We start from the raw sequence: 25,804 nt of genomic DNA on the forward strand, positions 1-25,804 counted from the left end.
CCCAATTTCGACTTTCACGTCGGTACTGCTACGTTAATGTTCGATAGTGACGCAAATCGTTAGTGCTCCACAGATAACATGTGCTTTTTAAATAATGGGTATAGGTCTTCTAACTGCATGCCAAGAGGCCCACGTCTAAGGATCATCTCAAAAATGAGGTTAACCATTAGAGTAAGTAAGTGCTCATTAGTGCTATTAATATTAACGTTAATACCTCAATCTTACATCGTTTAAAGTAATAATATGGCTTTAACAACTTTATACATCAGGCTCACCTTATTAAAATTAGCCAAACGAACATGATAACACCACGCTCATTGCAAGACTCTCAATGCGTCCCTCAATTGCATAATGCGCAATGTAGATGTGCTGCCTGACGTGACCAAGATAGTTACTTTTTCTTCTTTTGCAACTATTGTTTATCTGTTATTGATTGCTAGTCTGCACAGAATTCCTTACATTAATATGCCGCTGTCCTTGATATGTATTGCATATTTACAAGCAGTATGTCATTAGTGTTAGAAGGTATCAAAAAACAATAAATAAGTTCTGCTACTTAACGGTTCATATATTGCTTTTATAGTACATATAATAATAATAATAATATTCCAGCATAAATGTTATCAATTGCATCACATTGGCAACAAGCGACGCATATTTTAACTTCATAAAAATTCTTTTCTCATGATTTTCTCGAAAACTACCGATGATAACATCTGCATTATATCATTTTCTTTATGTCGGTGTCATATATGTCTTATCTCTGGATAATATCACAGTAAAATAAAACTTAAATATTAGGAGTACATTGTACTGTTGGGCTACATCTCATTAACCATGGAAAGATTGAGATGTGTATACTTTAGGATGTAAGTTTCAGCTTAACTTGCATCATACATTCTTAGGATTACAAAAAGGAAATTTGTACGTTTTCATTTGAACAAAATTCTTAGGATTAAAAAAAGAAAAAGAAAATTTTTCCGAATTCTGGATTTTTTCTGAACTCCGGAATTTTTCCGAAATCCGGAATTTTTCAGATTTTAATTTCCGGATTCCGGGAAGTACAAAGTCCGGAATTGGCCATCCCTAGTATTTTTGTTCCCATTACCAGATACATGCAACCCACTGCGCAATTCTGTCTCACGGGCTGCGTATGCGAGTGGCGTTTTCACCCTTCCTGCGTTTTCTCGCATCTCCATGCAATGAGATAAGTCTGCGTTCCTTTCACATACGGGTGACGTATGCACAAAAAGCAAAAACTCGTATTTTACTTTTTCGTTTCTTCTTTCTTACTCCTCATTGCCACAATCCTCGCTTATTTCCATACCACGTTGTGACGACGTTGTACAGCGGGTCACAGAAATTCTTGAGGTACAAAGTTCGTGAGTTAGGCAATCCAACTAACGCCCGCTATAAGATTAATTACTTCTGGTAGAGTAGCTAGAACAGCAGCATCAAGTTGCCCCACCTGTTAAAAGAACAAATCGTAAAGTGTGTTTTTGTGCAGGAGTGAGGAGAAACGCTGGATGGCGAAATGACAAAAGGGAGTCTTTGCACACTTGTACTCACAGTAAACTGCACAATACCAGAAAAAGATATACGGACATCAAAGGCGCCGATGAGAAGATAACAGAGGAATTAAATAATCTTAGCAGTTATGTTAACTCGAATGAGATATTATATAAACAAGTTCACTTACTTCAAATGGCTATACATATATGCGTATCAAAGAATATACTGGTAGATTATGCGGTATATGTATTAGTTTATTTTTTTAAAAAGTTAACATAAAACCTTGCGCTGAGTTTTAAAGCTATTAACAGTAGTCCTACCTGCAAATAAATTAAAGTATGGATTGATAATTCAGGAGAAGAACCCAACAACTAATGAAAATTTTGGGGGTCTAACAGGGTCTGAGCTACTATAAATATACCACATTGACTTGATCCCTATTCTTCCGTTGCAAGCGCTGCTATCGGCTGAAGGAATTCCACTCGCTTTCTCTCGCTTAGCAGCAGCTGAACCCTTATTGGCTCAACGCGTGGGTGTGTGAGAGTGTGAGCTTTAGTTTGCATTTTTGCCACGGCTCAAGACATTTTGGCAGCACAATAGGTTCCGGGACCACTGATTGATACATAATGTTACTCCGAAAGAAAAATTTGTCTGACTTCATTATCCGTTAAATGACTATTGAAAATGGTAAATATTGTTATGCAGAAATGTATTTGTAAATATTAAAAATGCAAAATGAAAACTTAAACGAATTGGAAAACTTACCCGTACTAAGCATATTTCTCCTTAGTTAAAAATATAACTGAGGGTTCGTGATTTGTTTAATATTTCTGCAAATTTACACATTGAGACACAAAAAGAAAAGAGCAGAATATAGTGGAAAAAAAATAGCAATTTATAAATGCACGAAGTTAACGGTTAATATCAAATATAGAACCATTGATGGAATTAACTCTGCAACTCGTTTTCTACATTCATTTTCATTCCTTTATCTTCAGGATTACGTCATCACTGAATTTCTCCACTGGAAATTAACTTTCATTTAACAGAATGCACCTGGATCTCAGCCTTGTAAATGAATCATTTTAAGAAGTGTAAGCGGCTAGGCGGGAATAGGACATGGGTTGCCAGATTATGAAACTACACCGCTAACCACTCATCTAAAGCTTTACTTCTTGTAAAACTAGTTGAATATACACATGCTTCGCTGTATTTGGAAGTCAATGCCTGTGGGAGTATTAGCATTGATCTCAGCGACCGCAAAAAGTATGGATTTGATACTAATATCGGTCATTTTGGTTTACTTTTAAATATCTTGGTATCTCAAACCCTCCGCTGACCCCCCGGCCCGGAGCCCAATAGCGTGAATTTGGAAGTTAATGCGACTAGAGTTTCACCATTGATTTCAGCGACCGCGAAAATATGAATTCGACACTAATAGCTGAAGTGGTAGACCGTTGGCTTTGCGTTCGGGAGGTTGTGGCTTCAAATCCCGCTGCCTACAATTGTGACTGAGATATTCCAGAATTTCCCTCAGTCCTACCAGACAAATGCCGGGATGGCACCTACTAAACAGGCCCCGGCCGATACCTTCCCAAATCCTTTCCATTGTTAATGTTGTTGGATATTCAATGTAAAATGGCCTCTGAGCTGTATATGGTGATTGTTAAATAAATAAATAATTATCGGTCATTTTCTACTACTTTTACATGTCCCGGTAAACGCCCCCTGAGACCCCCTGGTTCGAATTTATACAAAAACGTTTAACTCTGGCCTGGAGCCTAGACCAAGGTATTCGTGACTAAAATTTGGTAACTCTCGGTCAATTTGTCTGGTTCCCAAGCCGGTTCCGGTAAACGCGCCCTGAGACCGCACTGTTTCGAAATTTGAAAGAATCACTTCGTCTTGATCTGGGGCTGGGCCAAGGTACCCCTGACCAAAATTTGGTAACTCTCGGTCCACTCGTCTGGTCCCCAGGCCGCACACAGACAGACAGACAGACAAACACACAAAAAACTTCTTATTTTATTTATATTAGAAGATAGTTTACAATACAGTATTAAGGATGTACTTTTTATTATAATTGAGGTCATAACGAAAGGAAAATTGTTATATTTGAATAAACACGAGAAGGACGTAAATATTGCAAAATCTTTTTCAATACTTTTTTTTTATTATTTTGCTCGAAATTTCTTCATAGTTTGTTATTAAAATACTTGCCAACATATCCTCATTTTATTGTCCTAACAAACCAATATATATTGACAATAAAGTAGTTTAGATTGATCGAGCTCCTGGGCCTTCAGATTTTCATGTCACTTCCCCTCTCCCCCCCGTTACGAAATCCTGGGTAAACGAAAAATATATGTTCCAGTAAAATAGTTTAGAGTGATCGAGCCCCTTTTGTGATGACCACAGTATTTCATGTCACGGACCCCACCCCTTCACGAAATTCTGGCTACGTGCCTGCAACACTGTCAGTAGCTACGTCCTCGACTAATATACATTTACAACTACAGCTTTATTTTCGTATTTTTTCAACAGTTAACCAATTTAAAACCGTTTTATAATTCAAATTACTTATCATATTTCTATCGTAAACAAGAATATGTAGTTAACTTCTTAAATACTTCGCTCCGCAGGAACCCGTTCAGCGCGTGCAACAAGCAAAAACATCATGTTTGGCGTCTCACAAATGAAAATGGACAAAAAAGAAAAGCAAAAGCAGCACAGCAATGCCTTATCGCAGTCAGAGCTGACAACATAGTTTCGGTCGTCACTTACGCCAATAGACCTACAAGCGGTGTACAAGAGTTATACAGTTACTATATACCAGTGTTGGGCAAATTTCAATTGAATTAACAATTAACAATTAATCTGTAAATTCAATTGTTAATTGCAATTAACAATTGAAATAAGTAATTGTTAATTGTTAATTGCAGTTGGCCATTAATAATGGAGAATCAATTGCAATTAATCAATTGATTGAAAGTAATTGTAGTGGAAAGTAATTGCAATTGAATTCAGATATTCAATTGCAATTGAAATTAATTGGCAATTAATTCAATTGCAATTGATTTTCACAGATTAATTTTCAACACTGTAGTTCAGAGAGAGCGTGGGGCAACGAAAACTTTAACAACGACCAATTGACTCATCACCCATCGTGACCCAGGACCCGTCATGACCCACTCAGACTCACTACCCACCATGAACCACTCTCATCCACTGTGAACCACAGACCCACCGAAACCCATTGTCATCAACTCGGACCCATGATTCACGCCCTCTTCTCCACTGACTAAAGAGTTTAAACTTGTAATAAAACAAGGCTATGAAATTATCACTCATCGGGGTTTGAATTTCTACGACCAGTCGCTCAGGCACCTCTCTATAACAATAACGGCGGATCTGACCTTTCTAATATAAATAAAATAGAGTTTGTTTGTGTTTGTCTGTCTGTCTTTGTGGGGCCTTTGGACCGGACGAGTGGACCGAAACTTTTCAAAATTTGGTCACGGGTAGCTTGGTCTAGGCCCCAGATCAAGACGAAGAGTTTTTTTTTTTTTTTTTTTTTAATTTCGAACTAGGGGAGTCTCAGGAGAACGTTTACCGAGTCCTGCCTGGGGACCAGACAAGTTGACCGAGAGTAATAAAATTTTGGTCACGGGTACCTTGGTCCAGGTCCCACACCAAGGCGAAGCGATTTTGCCAAAGTTTGAACCAGGGGGTCTCAGGGGGGCGTTTCTCGGGGCATGTAAAAGTAGTAGAAAATGACCGATATTCGTGTCGATTTCATAGTTTTCGCGGCCGCTGAGATTAATTGTGAAACTCCGATCGCATTAACTTCCAAATTCAACGTATTCGGCTGCGGGCCGGGGGTCAACGGGGGGGATACCGAAACGTAAAAGTAATCCCAAATGACCGATATTAGTGTCAAATACATAGTTTTCGCGGTCGCTGAGATCAATGGTGACACTATCATTAGCGATGACTTTCAAATTCATTCACCACTGTATGTGGGCCTTGGGTCAAAAGGGGGGGGGGGCAGTTCCGAGACATGTAAAAATAATCGAAAATGACCTATACTAATGTCAAATCCATAGTTTTCAGGGTCGCTGAGCTCAATGGTGAAACCCAAGACCGCGTTTACTTTCACATTTAGCTCCCATCAGCTAAGGAACGGGGGATTATAAAGGGGATCACAAGAATTGTAAAAATAGTGCATAATGACCGATATTAGTGTCAAATTGGTAGTTTTCGCGGTCACTGAGATCAATGGTGGTACTTTCATTAGAGATGATTCTCAAATTTAACCATCATTGTATGCGGGCCTGGAGTCACCGGGGATGGAGAATTGCGAGACATGTAAAAATAATGGAAAATAATGGATTTGACCGATATTAGTGTCAAATTCATACTTTACGCTGTCGTTCAGATGAATGGTGATATTTGCACAGGCGTTGACTTCCAAATACAGCCCCCATCGGCTGCGGGCCAAAGGCGTTTTTTTTTTTAATTGAAACCAGAGGATCATAGAGGCTTTTACCGGTATATGTAAAAAGCAGTAGAAAATGGCAGATGTTAGTGTCACATTAATAGTCCTCGCGGTATCGGCTGGGGGGCCAGAGGAGATTTTTTTTACAATTCGATCCAAGGGGGTCTGATGGGGCGTTCACCGGGACATGTAAAAGTAGTAGAACATGACCAATATTTGTGTCCAATCCATATTTATCGGGGTTGCTCAGATGTATAGTGACACCTTCGATAGTGTTTACGCTCAAATTCAGCCCTCATCGGCCTTCCCAATGAAAAAACATATACGTTGTTGGATATATATTCACACGAAATATACTCAATTTTAGAAATGTTTCTTAATTGTTCTCCCGTTGTTCAGTTTGTTTACATTGATATTTTATCTGGTCCGTGCGAAGAACGGGTATAACAGCTAGTATGAAATGGTAAAGAGTTTTTCATGGACCAAATTACATTGAATTCAATTATATAGATAATTATTATAATTATCATTGATAATTATTTCCTTGTTGAGTTATATATACTTTTCAGTGGAAAAAAGAATAAAATTTGAAATTCCCAAATCAACGTAAAGTAGACCAACGTAAAGGAAAAATGTATAAAGTTTCCATATAATTAAGCGTACCGTACAAACTTAAAATTTCTATATAATTAAGCTAAATTTCCATTTTTGTGTCGTTTTGAGCGCCTATTTCCACGTTTCGTGCATCACCGAAAATGGGTCAAATTTATCCTACAAATATGGCGGAACATGTTAATGCTGTTCCGTCAGGAACGATTTCGAGGCCGTTTCCTTCACATCGTCTTGTGCATGTTTTCTACCGTTTTGTAAGCCTATTTCCACGTTTTGTGGATCAATGGTAGTGGGTCAAAATGGGCATTCAATGTGGGAAGAAAAATGACTCACTGTCCCACCAGTATCGAATTTCGAGGTCGGTTTTTTCGTATTGTTTAGTGCATGTTTTTTACCGTTTCTGCGCATATTTTCACGTTTTATGTGCCACCGAAAGTGGGTCAAAGAGGACCTACAAATATGGCAGAAAAAAACAAATTCATCCCAGTTTCAAGGCACATTTTGACCCACTTCCACTGATGCAAAACGTGACACAAATCATGCATAAAAATGCGAAAGAAACGACCTTCAAATTCGATAGTGGCGGAACAATGGCTCTTTTCATTCACACCTTGATGGACCATTTTGACGCATTTCTGGTGATGCTCAAAACGTGGAAGTAGGCGAACAGAACGGTACAAAATACACACTAAACGATGTGAAAGAAACGTCCTTCAAATTCACTGATGGCGGAACAGCATTAACTTGTTTCTTAGGTCCAGTTTGACCCATTTCCGGTGACGCACAAAACGTACATAACAGGCATTAACGATGCGAAAGAAACGACCCGAAATTCGATAGTGGCGGAACAGTGAGCCATTTAACTCCTACTTTAAAGACCCGTTTAACTTACCTCGGGTTATGCACAAGACGAGAAATAGGTGCAGAAAAATTAAAAAAAAAAACACTAAGTGATGCGAAAGAGACGATCTAGAAATTAGATAGTGGCGGAAAAGTGGGTCACTTTGTGTGTGTGTGTGAGAGAGGGAGAATAACCAGACTTTTGCTATTTTGTTATTTTTTTAAATCTCTGCTCTACCATGTTCCCATAGTTTTTTTCACATCAAGAAAGTGCTTGTGAAAGAGTACGGGTACATCCCTGATGTTATAATGGTTGACAAAACACTACCGTCAGTGTCATGGTCGTTCTACTATGTTCTTTGTCCTGCTGTTGAGTGTAATTCAAACTGTAGTGTTCTGCGCATGCGTGGTCCTGTGGTGTTCATGCTTGTGCAATCTCTAGAGTAGGTCATAGTCGTAAATGGCTACTTTTTGCGTAGTCTGCTCCGGGGAACCAGAACAGGTACTGGAACTTGAGTCAGAACATGAATCGGAACCGTAACAAGAATCAGAACCGGAACAGAAACCAGAACTGGAACTGGAACCGGAACCAATTGCGCATGCACAGTAGGTCCAAAAGGTCCGTCAAGTGTCACCACCCTACTGCTGTCACATAATAGAAGCAGTATCTTAGCTTATAATCCAATATTTAATTTATAGTACTTTGAAATACTTATTTTGTTCTGAGAGCATTAAGCAAAGGCACTACCCAGACAACACGTACGTGTACGACACATGTGCACTATCCATACATAAGCCGTACATTTGTTCATGTGCATTTATGTGGGTTATGTAGACGTACATAACCAGTGACTAAGTCGTGCATGTGCACATGTGCATTTGCATGGATAAAGTACAAATTTACATAACCCGTGCCTAAGCCGTTACATAGACATGTGCATTTGCGTGGATGAAGCACAAGTACAGAACCCGTGCTTGAAGCCGCTATGTGCACATGTGCATTTGCATGGATGAAGTACACATTTATGTAACCCGTGCTGTAGCCGTTATATACACATGTGCATTTGTGAGGATGCAGTGCACGCACGTCACCCGTGCTTAAGCCGTTATGTACACATGTGCATTTGCGTGGATGCTGCGCACGTACAGAACCCTATTTAAGCCGTTATGTGCACATGTGCATTTGCATGGATGAAGCACACATTTATATAACCCGTGCCTAAGCCGTTACATACACATGTGCATTTGCGTGGATGAAGCACAAGTACAGAACCCGTGTTTAAAGCCGCTATGTGCACATGTGCATTTGTATGGTTGAAGTACACATTTATATAACCCGTGCTGTAGCCGTTATATACACATGTGCATTTGTGAGGATGCAGTGCACGCACGTAACCCATGCTTAAGCCGTTATGTACACATGTGCATTTGCGTGGATGCAGAGCACGTACAGAACCCGTACTTAAGCCGTTATATGCACATGTGCATTTACATGGATGAAGCACACATTTATATAACCCGTGCTTAAGCCGTTGTGTACACATGTGCATTTGCATAGATGCAGCGCACGTACGTAACCCGTGCTTAAGCCGTTATGTGCACATATGCATTTGCATGGATGAAGCATATATTTATATAACCCGTGCTTAACCCGTTATGTACGCATGTGCATTTGCACGGATACAGCGCACGTACGTAACCCGTGCTTAAGCCGTTATGTGCACATGTGCATTTGCATGGATGAAGCACACATTTATATAACCCGTGCTGTAGCCGTTATGTACACATGTGCTTTTGCGTGGATGCAGCGCATGTACATAACCCATGCTTGAGCCGTGCATGTGCACATGTGCATTTGCATGGAGGAAGCACATTTAAATTACCGTTGCTTAAGCCCTTGTGTGCACATGGGTATTTGCACGGCTATTGCACGTGTATATGAGACGTCCATATTATCGTGCAAGTGTATAATTTTACTATCATTCTTTTACTATCATTCTCATCAACAGAAAGTAACCTCCATTTTTGGTAGGTGTCGTTTTTCCTCCAGGCGGCGTTATAGAGATTTTTCGACGAATAACAGCTGAATGATTGTAAAAACTCCATAACGTCCACTGAGCTAGGATACAATTTCAACAGGTGGCAGCATTGTACTGATGTAACTACAGTCAGACAGTTCATAGGTTTACAAAATAATTTTCGTTGACCTGTTACAGCAAAATATGTTGCGTTATTTGTTACTTGGCAAACATGTCAAAGATACTATCTAAAGCTTTGCTTGTTGCAAATAATAAACTCCAAAACTAAAATTCTCACTGACAATTATTAGTTACTTGTTATATACTTTGAAGGTGATGTCTTTGCAGTTCGCCCCTAAAGTTCTATCAAAAACTTGCTATACTAGAACGCTATGCTATACGCTTAGCATACCGCATAAGCCTACCTCATCCAACACGTTTACTTTATGAGATGATCGATTTTCCGCCATTATTAACATCACCTCGAACAACTACGTATACGTTACATTAGCAAACGTATGGCACAGCCCCATCCTATGATACTTGATATACTCCGCTACGACCGTGACAACGATGCACCACCAACTTTCATTGACACCCCTCTCCAACACTTCATGACATTATATCATTTACAGTTAGATGATGACATATTGGACCCCGAAATCTATACAATCTACCGACCGCATGAACTTTCATCTCATATCTATCCATCATATGCACAGTAATACATATTAACAAGGGCCTCCTTCGTCTTCATCAGTTCCTGAATCGCCCCAGGAACAGAAGATAACTTCATTCGTCTGAACTAACATAACCTTGTGATGTGACGTCCGAAGCACTGCTTTTCATTCATCCGTTACAGTTGTTCATTTTATTACTGCAGCCCTCAATCTTCTTTTCTTTTCATATTTGTGTTTATGTAATAACTGCCAATATTCTCTTCTAGCCGTTAACCTATTAATGTTTGTGTTATATATGTTTTTTCTCTCCTGGAATCATTTCAATCCATGTATGTTTAATATTAATATGATGAATAAAGAAATAATAAACCTGGCAACTCTTAGACCACCTACATTTCCATAGAGACACTTGATCTCCAGTACAACACTTACCCGAAGAAAGGGCACAACCCTTTAAACGGGACGACGAACAAAAAAAAATTGCAGTTCGAACTGGCCACCTGGAATCTCTAACCAGGTAAAAAAAAATAGGGTATCCGTTGCTGGCGGAGAAAAATAAACTAGTCACTTAGGCATTTCATCCCCACTGGTTTATATTTAGTCGCGATCTTCGTATATACGGTTGGATTACTTGCCTCTTTGAAGCTGAGGAAACAACCGTCGAGTTATATTTAATACCTCCACGGAGGTTAACGCTCCAAATTGATCTTTTCTGTTGACGACTTAGCTATTCCTCTTGGCTTAACGATTTATTTTGATACTCTCCTCATCGGAGGAAGAGACAAGCGAAATTAGTATACGACTTAGGCATCTCTACTGGTTACCGATTACTTTTTGTGCTTCCTTTCGGAGGAAGCAGATTAACAACCTACAAACTTAGAGCATTGCTCTAAGAACAAACCATTTCAAAGGTATACTGTTACCCTCTTTTGTGGTAAGCTGGCGCCATCTCCTACTTTAAGTATAAAGATGGTCTCTCAGAAGACACCATTGAAATCTGAGAAAAAGGCCCAATCATCCAAGATTCCTAATACCAGGGGCAAAATAATAAGATCAACATATAAACCAGAAGACTTCCTTGTGCCTTTAGGTAAAAACAAGCAAACGACTGCTCCAGCGAAGTCAAAATTGAAACCGAATACAGTTAAACAGACAAGTAATTCGCAGCCATCAACGTCGAATAACACGGAAGACATGGATTTCACAGTAGTGGGAACACTTAAGCGGCGTAGGTCTTCCTTGGAAAATCTCAACAACGCTGAAAAACTATTTAGTAGCACTCAAGAATATCTACCTCTTCCCACTAGCAATAAGTTCGCTGTTTTATCATCCGAACAAACAGACAATAAGAGTGCCAGTAGCACAACTGCACCGAATAACAAGCCCTCCAGTTTTAAGCCCCCTCCAATTTTCATATATGGAATTACAAACACATATACCTTTTATCAAGACCTTGTCACGAGCATTGAAGGAGCCCCCTCTAGCTCAGCCCAATAAGGAGCGCATTCGGATTCATGCGGCAAACAAAGATGACTACAATTCTATCAAGGCTTATTGCGAACAAACAAAAACTGAGTATGCTACAGGCGTGGCGAAAAATGAAAGGCCTATTAAGGCAGTTGTCCGAAAACTGCCTATAGACACCGACATAGACGATCTGAAGGAAGAACTATTGCGTCTCGGTTACAAACCAATAAACGTCCACCAAATGTCTCGTAAAAGCAAGACGGATGACAAGAAAATAATGATGCCACTGTTCTTGGTTGCTTTAGAACGTACTGCAGCAGTCAAAGAAATATACGCTATAAACAACTTACTTCACTACCGGGTTCAAATTGAACCTTACAAGGCTCCCTCAGTCTTGCAATGTTACAGATGTCAACGCTTGGGGCATTCGCAAGACACCTGCCAAGCCCACCCGAGGTGTCTCAAATGTGGGCAATCACATTTTACACAGTCATGTACTAAACCAGACACATCCACACCCGCCACCTGCGCAAACTGTCAGGGAGATCACCCAGCAAATTACCGAGGCTGTCCGGTATTTAAATCCTACTCAGAAGCTCTCAAATTGCCGGTGCAACAACCGAACAAACACCCAGGTATACCTAAGAAAAATTTCCACACGCCATCCTCAGAGAAAATTTTCATTCCCACTGTTGATAATATACAACCCGTGACTAAGGATAACAATGATGATGAAGCTCCCACTTCTTCTCACACCCAACCAGTTACTGCCGTCCAACAAGAGAACTCTAACGAAGATGTTGACTTAAAATCAGTTCTATCATTTCTCAAGGGCTTACATTTCCGTAAAATACTTACACACATTAAACGTGGTATCACACGTTTTCGACAAGCTGCAGACTCAGCTTCCAAGGCTGCAGCAGTAATTGAAACAATAGCGGAAATGGTTGACGATGGCTGTTTCTAAATCCGGCGTCCTACACCACACACTTATACTTGCCACGTGGAATGCAGATGGTCTTGAGGGGAGAAACAAACGCTTCTTCCCTTTCTAATAAAGCATAGAGTTGATGTCATGTTCATCCAAGAAACACATTTTACTGCTCGCATCCCTTCTTGGCGCCTATCTAATTACATTATATACAGACAGGACAGAGTGGGAAGACAGAAAGGAGGATTGCTGCTCATAATCAAAAAGTCATTACCAGTAAGGTCGCTTACAATACCACCACTACTTACTTTAGAGGGACTTGCTGTTGAGCTTATAACTCCAGGAGTTCCATTAGTACTGGTCACTGGTTATAGGTCTCCGGCCACACACTTAGAACCGACTGACTTCGACATCATCGCAAATTTAGGGCCCAAAGTTATCTTAGCTGGTGACCTTAACGCAAAGCATGAAGAATGCAACTCCATTACTCCAAACACTGCTGGAGACGCTTTGCACGAATACCTCCTCACGTCCAACTTTATCATCAGTGCTCCACCAGATCCAACTCATTATCCAAAATTCGGCTGCCAACCTGACGTGCTTGACGTTGCTCTTTGCAAAAACGTATCCTTTAGTATTCATCCATATGTTCTCTCGGACCTAGACTCAGATCACGATCCAGTCATTTTTCATGTCTCCCACCGCAGCATCGCCCACACTGCTCCTATTCTTAAACAAATAGAAACCGATTGGGATTTGTTTAAACATAAATTAAACACACTGATCGACCTAAGAGATCGGCCCGCCACCATTCAGGACATCGATCAGGCAGTTTCTCATATCACTGTAGCACTTCGTACAGCAGAGGCAGCAAGCTCCACTACTACCATCTCTCCAACGCAAACAGGTCAACACGACAGTCTACATTTGCAACTCTATATTCATTTAAAACGTTGGGCTAGACGTCGCTGGCAGCACACACTTCATCCAGCCTACAAGACGCTGTGGAATAAACTGCGTGCAAAGATCAAGATGCTGACTCAGCGACAAAACCAACAGTACTGGGAAGATACTTTTCGCAACCTCACAGTAAATGATCGTAAAATTTGGACATACTCTAAATCCTTCCAACGGGCTACTAATGCTTCCAAAGCCAGAGTCCTCCAAGGACCACAAGGACTGACTCAAGACCCGCAGTTGCAAGCAGCTACTTTCGCTGACTCTCTGCAAGCACAGTTCCAGCCCAATAGAGGCCAACTTGATCCTTATTTCCACCAGCACATTAGAACTACCTTATATAGTATACGAACTCAAAACCCTACACATGGCATCAACCCAGTTACACCTCGGGAAATAGAAAAACACATCAAATGTCTACCGACAAAGACAGCATCTGGGCCTGATGGGATTCGCCCTGAGATACTGACACATCCAACTCGAAAATTACTGGTCTTTTTGGCATATTTATTTATAGCCATCTTTCAAATATGCTACTTCCCAAAGAGCTGGAAGGAAGCTCGTATCATCACCATCCCTAAACCCGGAAAGAATCCGCTACTTCCGGAAAACTATAGGCCGCTAAGTCTTCTGTCACACTTAAGTAAATTATTTGAAAGTGTGTTCCTCTGGAGGTTGAAACAACATGTCTCCAACAGTGATCTTCTACCCTTCCATCAGTTTGGGTTTCGTGCTCAACATAGCACTACTACCCAACTCGTACGAGTAGTTGATCACTTAACAGTGGCTTTCAACAGTGATCACACCCTTGGAGTATACCTGGATGTGTCAAAAGCATTTGATAAAGTATGGTTAGCTGGATTATTATATAAGCTATACACTCAAGGTTTTCCGGATCGTTTTCTGCATTTACTTCGCTCTTATCTCGTTGGCAGATCATTTCATGTGTCGGTTGATGGTGTCAAATCCTCGTCTAGGCCAATTAAAGCAGGTGTCCCACAAGGCGCTGTACTTTCACCGCTCTTATATAATCTCTATACAGCAGATCTTCCGACTTTACCAAACTGCTTTTTCGCAACGTATGCCGATGATACCGCCTTTTTCGCAACAAGTAGTTCACTTGCACAGTGCTACATCTATATGCAACGTCAACTAGACAGTTTTCAGGAATGGGCAAGGCGCTGGAGAATTAAACTAAATGCCGACAAAAGTTGCGCTGTCATCCACAGTAGAAGACGCATCCGTGCCCCTCGAAATCTAATATATGAGAACGCACACATTCCTCACGCCACGCATGCGAAATATTTGGGTGTAATATTAGATCATAGGCTCACGTTCGCCCCACACATCAAAGATATAAAGCAACGAGCATTACGGAAAATCTCGGCATTGTACCCCATTTTTCGCTGCAGTTCAATCTCTCATGAGGTTCGCGTGCACATATTTAAGATGATAGTCCTGTCCACACATTCTTATGCATGTCCTGCCTGGCAACATGCTTCTAATAGCCATCTTCAAACACTCGAAAGTGTGCAAACGAGGGCCGGTCGCATCATCACTGGTCACGACAGATATACACGCAACAGACAAATTCTGGAAGATTTAGAGCTGCCTCCTGTTAGAGAAGTTCTACGGCATCTCCATCATAAGTTCTGGCATACTTTACCGAGACATGTTAATCCAGCTATAGCCACCATCGGCACCGAATGCGCTCTACGGAATATTCATCGCACGCCACGCATTTAATATCTTTCCATAGTTCGTAATAACAATATCAGCTACTCTGCGACAGTTGCAGATGTAGACTTCCAGACATAACAAAACAATAGTAATACCCAACTAGCCACCAGCACATCTATATATATTCTTTATGCCATCTTACTCATGGAGTCAGGGGCTTCGGCCCGATACTCTTCACAAAACTTCAACATTACCGTGACCTTGACCGTGACCGTGCAGTTCATGCTCAAATACAGGGAAGCCACCACATTGTTCAACCTGTTCAAGTAACGCACATCCTACTTACAGTTATAAATGCAAATCTAAGCCAGCAGCCAAACCAGATCACCCGGAAATGACTGTTCCGCTCCGTACAACAGACGCTTCTGTTCCTTTTTCCCAATCTATTGCTTCTCCTCTCACCGTTGAGAATTTCCTGCGCTATATTACTCTTATCTTGCAAAATATCTTTCCATTTCAACGACAGCTAATTCTTGACCATGTTATTGCGGCTGTCTCAGTTATATTTCAAGTTAATCTCTATGCTACCTATTCTGGTCCGTATGTTCATTTCCATATTGTACTACGTGATACCGCAGTTTAAGCCCAAAGCTTTCTGTCTCAGTATGGCTCTTACTATTCTTTTTATGAATATTCGGTCGTTATCTCAACTCCGAATACTATTTGAGCAGCTACTCTTAGAACAACATGTGGATATATTTGCTTTGAATGAGACAGCCCTTAAGGCCACAACATCTATACGCCTTCCTAGGTATCAGTTACTAAGACATGATTACGCAGATACTAACGCTCGAGCACAAGGCGGCGCTGCTATTGGAATCTACCATAAACTAACTTACAGAGCTCATTCTATTCCATCACATGTCCCCTTGCCTGAACATTTGGTGACAACCATATATCTACCAAATATGGCTTTAACCGTAGCTACAATCTATGTCCGTCCAGGGCATGATATTCCGCTCGACTTCTTCCAGTACCTATTCTCGCATTATCGTCAATTATTAATGCTAGCGGATATCAATATTCACAGTCGATCCACTAGGGAGAAAACTCAGTTTTCTGATTATATTTCCTTAGGTCTGCATGGCCATATATATCAACTACCCAAACATACCAGGCCGAGTAGTCAGACTACTCCTGACGTTATCATTAGTACAGCTTCAATAGTTGCTAAAACTTCTATCACGGTTCCTGACTGTATCGGCAGCGATCATCTACGAGTAAAAGCGATAATTAACCAAGCACGACCACCATCGTCTCCACAATTAACAAGAACTATTTTCTTATATGATAAGGCTAACTGGGAACAATATCGGACTGATATCAATACCGTAATAGATCAGTTACAACCACCAACCTCTGAAGCTGATCTGCAAATGTCGTTCATAGCATTACAACTGCTCTTAGCGACAGTGCTGCAAAGAACATCCCTACGTATCATGGGAAAACATATCAGCCAATATTACCACCGCAATATCTTACACTTGTACGAAAATCCAGGCAGTATTTTCGTGAATATGAGAAGACACGCAACCCAGAATATTTAGCCCAAGCACGTTAATGGCAACGCACAGTTCACAATTATATAGTTGCCCATAAGAAACTTACGTGGACTAAAACGTGCAACAAGTTGAACACCGAAACACACCCCACAAGATACTGGAAACAGTTTCACCTGTTAACTGGGCAGAAAGTAAGTACTTCATACCCTCTTGTCCAGGACGATCAGCCTTTGCACACTGATCAGGCGAAAGCGGATGCTTTCGCATCTCAGTTACAGTCTTTACGCCGCCTCTATCTGCACATCGTTTAAGTCCCCGCATATCTGAACCAGCAATCAACCAACTGGTCCAACCATCAATCACCCATGAGTTGGATACAACACATCCTTTAAATCACGAAATTACCTCAGATGAAATAAGAGATGCTTTAAAGCGGAAACGTAATACAGCACCTGGTTTTGATCATATATCTTATCGAACCCTCAAAGAGTGCTCACTACAGTTTTTTTCTCTTCCTGGCAACGATTTATACATTTATTTTAAGAACTGGATATTATCCACACGACTGGAAGATGTCTAAAGTTTGCATGTTCTTAAAACCAAACAAACCACCTCACTCCGTGAAGTCATATCGGCCCATACAACTGACATCTACTTTGGGAAAATTATTTGAGAAAATACTGGTACATCGTCTCGATCCATATCTCAATGATCATCACCTTTTACCTTCTCATCAGACAGGATTTCGTCCATATTACAGTCTCAATGATCAATTACTCCGTCTTATCACTATTATCACAAATCATTATAACAAAGCACTACCGTCCTGCCTCATACTCATGGACCTTGAGAAAGCATTTGATCGTATATAGCATTATGGGTTATTCTATAAATTGCTGAAGCTCGGTGTTCCTCTAAATTATCTTCGAGTTATCTACTCTTTTATCTTAAACCGTATTGCTTATGTTAATATCAACGGCTCTCTATCACATCCGATTTTCCCCTATACAGGAGTGCCACAGGGGTCAAGTTTATCACCTCTTCTGTATATCATATATGCATCCGATTTACCATCTCCGGCACCTCATACATATCTCCTCCAATATGCGGATGATACTGCTTTTCTTACACTCGGTAAAACAATTCAGCAGATTAACGTCAATTTGCAGACTACAATTACGGACTTTCTTTGCTGGTGCAATAAGTGGAGACTTACTGTTAACGAAGAAAAGACACAAACTTTAGTTATTTTACCGCCCAATTGTCGTAGTAAAGTCCATCGTAATCCGAATTTGCTTGAGATACGTGTTGGAGATCATCTTCTCCGACCAACTAAAACTGTTACTTATTTAGGTGTCATTTTCGATGATAAATTGAGATGGTCAGCACAACTACAGAAACTTGTTACAAAAGGCAAAAATATACTTCAACTTCTTCGTCGCCTTGTAGGTCAAACCTGGGGTTTAAATTCAACATTGCTACTGAACACTTATAAAGCATTTATGCGAAGTATTCTCACTTTTGGTCATGTCGCCTGGTGTTAAGCCCCCCAAAAGTTTTATAACAGATTAGAGATACTCGAGCGTCATGCCTTTCGGCTAGCATTTCGTATCAAACTACCTTACCATAATCACGATCTCTACGACAAGATAAACTTTCCACCGCTTGTACAACACATTGCCCAATCACGTAGAAAATATATAACTAAATGCCTTCACGACTACAAGGATATTTTTCTAGACACCATATTTATAGATTTGGAGCAAGAATCGCAGTTCAGATACTTTTATACGCCAGTAAGCATCTTACTTTCCATTTATGCTCGCACTCTACCGGATGATCACCATCATGTCAGATTTTTCCAACGACAACTCATTCATCATGACATTCCTCATCTTTTTCCATTATAGCACTGTTTATTTATCACACCACTAACAAGGGCTTCCCAGTGTTTTCTCATTAGTCTTGAGCCGCCCCAAGACAGAAGACTAACCTGCATTCGTCATACTTACAAATTTAATTGTATTGTGTTGTGATGTCAAGTGCACTGCATTCATAATCATCACTAGACTGTCGTTCTTCCAATTCAATACCATTAATGCTTTATATCTTTGTACATTCATTTCGTCGCATTCTTAGTACCTTCACTGTTCTTTATCATTTCACTTCATTATATATTTAATATATATTAGTTAGTTATATTTATCTTGCATTCATTATATATTTGTTATATATTAGTTAGTTACATTTATCTTTCCTATGTTAAATTTTCTTTATATTTATGTTTTCTCTTAACTTATCAATATATATGTTACTGTAATGTATTAGTTTCTTTGATATTTATTAATTATTAATCACCAGTATATTTCTCTACAGCTCAATCAATGCCCAACTATAAGTAAAATAAAGGCACAATTGATGCAAACACACCCCATGCCAAGAGAGAGGGCGAAACCCTCTAGTGGCAGATTAATCTCATCTTCTGCTTTTTAATCAATAAAGATGTTCCCCAAACCTGCCTCCCTCAAAAAAAAAAATAATAATAAAATTGCAGTTCACTCATCTTTCAGGTCGATAGCGATAGCAATATCGATATCGACTACAACAGCTGTGACGTACCAAACGTCAGAACGGCTGCTTATTGTAATCATGTCCACGATCCTGGGACTTGCTCGTCAGATATTCGCTGAGCAACAGCTATCAGACTTATCTCAGCCAAGGGTAGCTCGTTGCGACACGTTTAGACTGGGGCATTTCCTCACCTAAGCCACTATCCGAATGGGTGGCTTCCACCTGATTACCAGACCTTATTAGCTGTTTTGTGTTTTTTTGTAATCGTCATCATGGCTACTGGACCTCACGCTTCTACTCATCTTTCCTTGGGCCCCTCCGCTCCGTCAGCACCTGCCGACAACCGAAGGGAGAGCTCTAAACGTACCTCACGTAACGAAGTTCATCATAATCAGCCTCAGTCACCACAAGCAAAGCGCCATCACACTCTCAGTGAATAATCAACTGACTCAAATTCATCTCATCGAATGGACGCTGAAACTTCTGTTGTTACATCTATCAAACCTACTCTTCATTCATTTCTGCTCACCAACTATGATCCTCAATACCTCGATCTGAAGAAGCTTTATCATCGTATCACCAAATACATCCCACGGACAAGTATCGCTCAAATCATCTATACACAGAAAGGCATCTTCATTAAAACTCCAGACGATAAATTCGCTACAACAATTCGTAATACTTATTCGTACGAAATCTTTGGGAAGAATGCATCTATTTCTAAGCTCAACACTCCATCAGCCAAACAACTGCCGCCACCACGCAAACAACCTGCTCTGTCTCTCGTCATCCGAGGTGTTGACCCCTCCTTCACAGACGAAGAAATCAGTCAGGAACTCCAGCTTGATGGACATTCTATCATTAAATGTATCCGTATCAAAAACGCACAAGGAAACACCTACATGGTCCGTGTTTTAACCAATTCTCACGACACCATAGACTCTCTTCTCTCAAATGGCGCCTTCATTTACCGCAAACGTCATCGTGTCGAGCATTCTCGTTCTCCTGCTCCACTTCCTATGCGGTGTGAAAAGTGCCAAGTATATAACGATCATCCGACCGGCGCATGTCCAAACCAACTCAAATGTGGATTCTGCACTGGCCCTCATAGCACCCGCAATTGTTCTAACCTGAAAGAAACTCCTAAATGTTCCACCTGTAATGAAACTGGACATCCTACTTACAGTTACAAATGCAAGGCTAAACCTACTGCGGATCCGTTTAAGCCAGAATTAACGATACCATTAAAACCGCATATCACTCAATCAGCCTCTGTTCCTCAAGATATCTGTCAACCAATTACAATCATCCAATTCTTGTCTTTTCTTACTGTTACTCTACAAAACATTCATCCGCTACTTCGCAACCATATTCTTTGCCAAAGCCATACTTAGCATCAACTTTACAGCTACTTACTCTGGCCAAACTGTTTACTTTCATTCAGATCCGTTGCAAACAGAAGTTTAAGACTCTCTCCGACAACATCGGGTTTCTTCACATCATTATGGACATTACTTTTCTCTTTTTGAACATTCGTTCTTTATCTCAACATAAAATCTTATTTGAACAGCTCCTCTTTGAAAAACATGTTGCGTGTTTCGTTTTGAACGAGACCCATCTTAAGGCCCACACCCACGTACAGCTGCCAAATTATACTATGCTTCGGCACGATAACTTGATACCAGCGAGGAGGGCAAGTGGTGGGGTCGCCATAGTATTTTCACCATCTCTTCCTTTTCGCCACACTACTCTTCCCATAACTCCACTCCCCGAACATCTAGTTACTACTTTATATTTCAAACAGCTCAACATCACTCTTGCGACCATCTACATCCGTCCTGGACATCCTCTTCCATATCCGTTTATTCAGTACATTTCTGATAACTATCGTACCTACATCATTCTAGCGGATTTGAATTTTCACAGTCGCACTCCTCGCCAGCAACAGGATTTCCGCAATTACCTTCTAACGCATACTTCAGGCCACTTTCTTCCGATACCTAAGCCTACAAGACCTTGCAGTAATACAACACCAGATGTTGTTATCACTTCTCTCAACCTCCAGACTCGGTGCAACCTAGATGTCCTGGATCCTCTTGGCAGTGACCATGTGCCAATCCTTCTTACCATTACAACCCCACGTTCTGCTTCTCGCACTACACCTCCACCCCCGCGCTCTTATCTTCTGTTCGACAAAGCAAACTGGAACGGTTACCGCACCTCATTTCAAAATCAATTAGAAAATGTCCCGGATCCCGAAACAGAAGATGACCTTTATATCGCATTAGATACTATTACAACTTCCATCCATACTGCCTCTGCCCAACATATTCCACATCGCACCGCACATGCTTATAAACCAGCTCTTCCTCCTCAGTATCTTACACTTATCAAACGTTCCCGGGCACATTATCGCGACTTCACTCACACTGGTAACCTTGAATCCCTCCGTCTCCACCGTCAGTATCAACGCACTGTTCACAACTACCTCGTAGCATATAAACGTCGTCGTTGGATTACTAGCTGCAATGATCTTTCCACCATCACCCATCCTACCAGGTACTGGAAGCGATTCCACCAACTCACTGGCCGATCATCTCGTACACCGTACCCTCTCTTAGCTGGAGACGAAGCTCTCGCTGACGATACTGCTAAAGCAAACGCCTTTGCTGATTATCTTCAAGGTATTTTCACTCCTCTTACACCTGACCGATCAATACCCCGTCATCCAGCAGAAAATCTCAATCTTTCTTCACCCGATCTCCAACCCAACTTCAACCACCATTTACCTGCAAATAATTATCTTACTGCCCCTATTACGGTCGAAGATATCCGCAGTACAGTCACCAGAAAACGTCAGTCGGCTCCAGGCGCTGATCGTATTTCTTATCGACATATCAAAGAGGCTGCCTATATTCTTCTCCATTTACTTTCAGTTATTTACACAGTTATCTTGCGTACGGCCTACATTCCGACTCAGTGGAAATCATCGATCACTCTAATGTTTCCTAAACCAAACAAACCTCCACATGATGTCTCTTCTTACCGGCCTATTCAGCTCACTCTTGTATTCAGCAAAATTCTGGAACGCATCCTTGTCACACGTTTACATCGTCATCTTTCCGCTCATAATCTTCTTCCTCTTCAACAAGCAGGCTTTCGACCTTCTTATAGTATCAATGATCAGCTTATGCGCCTTACCACCCATATCACAATGCAGTTCAACACATCCAAACCTTCCTGCCTTGTCTTATTCGATTTGGAAAAAGCTTTTGATAAGGTGTAGCATCTTGGTCTTGTGTACAAACTCTTCTCTTACCGCCTTCCTCTGTGTTACATCCGTTTCATCTTCCACTTTCTTTCTTGCCGCCTTAGTTATATATCTATCAACAATCACCTCTCGCACCCTGTATTTCTCCATTCTGGTGTTCCTCAAGGTTCCTCACTATCTCCGTTATTATATCTGTTATATGTGGCCGACTTTCCTATTCTGCCTAGAAATATCAGTTTATATCAATTTGCAGATGACACAGCCTTTCTCGCCATAGCCAACACTATCCAAGAGATAAATCGAACTCTGCAGATTACTATTGACTCATTTCTCTCATGGTGCAATCGCTGGCGACTGACCCTAAATGCTGCTAAAACACAAACCATTATGTTTCTTCCTCCAAACAAACGCTCTCGCGTGTATCGCAACCCTGCTAACTTCCATGTTCATGTCGACACCGTTCCTCTTCAGCCTCAAAACACCGTCACTTATCTCGGGATAGTTTTTGACAGACATCTTAAATGGACTGCTCATCTCAAGTCCATCTGCGCCAAAGCCTATAATCGCCTCAACCTTTTACGCCGTATCACTGGTACTACCTGGGGATTGAACACCCATACCCTATTAACCACCTACAAAGTTTTTCTCCGCCCAGTTCTCACCTTCGGTTTTACAGCCTGGATAACCGCAGCTCCCTCATTTTTTACCAGACTTCAAATTCTTGAACGGCACGTTCTCCGTTTAGCTTTCCGTATCCCCCTTCCTAGCCCAACTCATGAACTCTATGATCGCACCCAATTTCCCCACATACTCTATCACCTTGAAACCCTACGCCTCCGCTACATTTCAACTCGCTTTCAAACTCATCATCCCCTCCTACTAGACACGATGCATCACTTTGCTTTACACCCGACCGATGTCCTTCTCCGTCATACCCCTCTTTCGCTCCTATTTACCTTGTACCACTTCTCCTTACCACCTGACAGTCCTGACCATCTTTTCATCACAGACTACATCACCGACACGGCATCAACTTGCATTATTCCATCTTATGCACAGTAGTCCTCTTGTTTAACTGGGCTTCCCCTGTCTCCATCAGATCCGAAGTTGCCCCCGGATCAGAAGATAACACACATCTGTCTTGCTAACAAAACCCGTTGCTGTGACGTCTTGTGCACCTCATTACCATTCATTCCCATCCACCTTCAACTATGATTATGGTTAACGGCCATAATGTCCAACCCTTCTCATACTATATGATATACTAGTCTGTTGATCTGAAAATGCTCCAATATATTTATGATGATGTAAAATAAAATATTGAAATAAAATTTAATAAATCTACCAGTACCCATCCACAATTTTCCAATCCCCATCATTCCTTTACTCCACTTCCCGATATAAAGGGCGGTACCCTTTGGGCGGGAGCAAGTCGTCCACGACTAGCAAAAAAAAAAAAAAACTTTGCAGTTATAGATGGTGTTACTGCGTAAGACCCTAAATATATAAACTCTTTTTTTTCGTTGCATCTCGAATTTGCTTTTACATCACCTCTGTACTACGAGGAAATCACCTGTGCACTACATGTAAGTCATCTGGGTACTGCTTCAAATCACCTCTATCGTACATGTAAATCATCTGGGTACTGCGTGTAAATCACCTCTGTCCTACATGTAACTCACCTGTGTGTTACGTGTAAATCATCCCTGTCCTACATGTAAATCATCTGGGTACTGCGTGTAAATCACCTATGTGCTACGTGTAAATCACTTCTGTCCTACATGTAAAGCACCTGAGTACTGCGTGTAAATCACCTGTGTGTTACGTGTAAATCATCTTTGTCCTACATGTAAATCACCTGGGTACTGCGTGTAAATCACCTGTGTGTTACGTGTAAATCATCTCTGTCCTACATGTAAATCACCTGGTTACTGCGTGTAAATCACCTGTGTGCTACTTGTAAATCACCTGTGTGCTACGTGTAAATCACCACTGTCCTATGTGTAAATCACCTGTGAACTACATGTAAATCAAATACGTGCTACTTGTAAATCACCTGCGCGGTAGGTGTAAATCACTTGTGCAGGACGTGTACGTGTGCATTGCACATGTTCTGTGCACGTGAAGATGTTGAATAGGACCTGGCATGTATATGTGCATCACATGTACAGGCGTGCATTTATACAGATGATGCACATGTTGCATCCGTGCAATTGTACATGTACTATACGGATACTGTACGTGCATTGTGCTGTCTGGGTAAGGACTCAACCCTTAACGATTCCCAGCTTTTAATCCATGTTTAGCAACAGGTTTTCTGCATTCAAGATGAGATGACTGATATCGTACCAGAATGGTAAAACAAATATATACCAGGATTCCTCATTAAGGAGATTCTGCTTAGTTTCATAATTTGACAATTTTTACAATCCCCATGCAGAAGTTTTACAAAAAGAAAAAAAGGTACAAAGTACAATAATTTAATGTATTTAATCTGAGAGATGTATCCATTATGCACACTTAATGTGAATACATTATCAGTTTTGTACTAAATTACACCAAACTGATTTCATATATCAACGGCTCGTTGTAAAACAAATGTAAGTGACATTTCCAGTAAAAGTGAGTTAGTAGGTGGAATGGGTTGGGATCGGACCACAAACATAATGTTGGCAGATGAATCTCGGAAATGTACCTGCAGATTACAGGGAAGTGTTTTCTATGTGAAATTGCATTGCAGGAAATTTTAAATTATCTTTTCGAGTTTATTGGAAATTTAGAAGTACCATACATAATCCAGTGTCGAGTAATATGATAGTGTATCCTTTTAGTTAAAATTGTCTACTTCGGTGTGACAATTTGTGTTATGTTAATATATATATTCTTTTTTTTATATAGGAAAAGATATTCGTGCAGCTTTCTCATTACACGTTCCGAGAGGACTTCTATTTTATCTTGAAGGAAATGTAAATATCAGTTTGCCATCACTAAATCCTCTAATACTGGAGGGAAGAATACACGAAAAAACACCAAATGATTTTGATGTAAGTAAATTCGTTTTGCAGTATGTTTATAATTTAGAAAAGGATATGAAGACTTGGTGCAAAGCGTAAGATGCGAACTCAAGTTTTCTATAACTTGAAATATTGTACAAGATGTTTTAATGTATTTCTAAAAATGGTCTGTGATAATAGATCACAAACTG

General features: G+C 40.6%; 1 protein-coding gene across 2 annotated transcripts in view; it reads left to right on the forward strand.

Moving 5' to 3' along the window:
• The window catches only part of Apoltp (Apolipoprotein lipid transfer particle), a 6,186,292-nt gene that overhangs the window by 2,329,058 nt on the left and 3,831,430 nt on the right, over nucleotides 1-25,804 (forward strand). For both annotated transcript variants that reach the window (XM_081762641.1, XM_081762640.1), the window contains exon 25: nucleotides 25,498-25,643. In XM_081762641.1, coding sequence (XP_081618767.1) covers nucleotides 25,498-25,643 — 146 coding nt within the window. The remainder of the gene's footprint in view (nucleotides 1-25,497; nucleotides 25,644-25,804) is intronic.

This window comes from Thermobia domestica, chromosome 6, assembly GCF_964235325.1.
Source record: "Thermobia domestica chromosome 6, izTheDome1.hap1.1, whole genome shotgun sequence".
In the NCBI taxonomy this organism is placed as follows: domain Eukaryota; kingdom Metazoa; phylum Arthropoda; class Insecta; order Zygentoma; family Lepismatidae; genus Thermobia; species Thermobia domestica.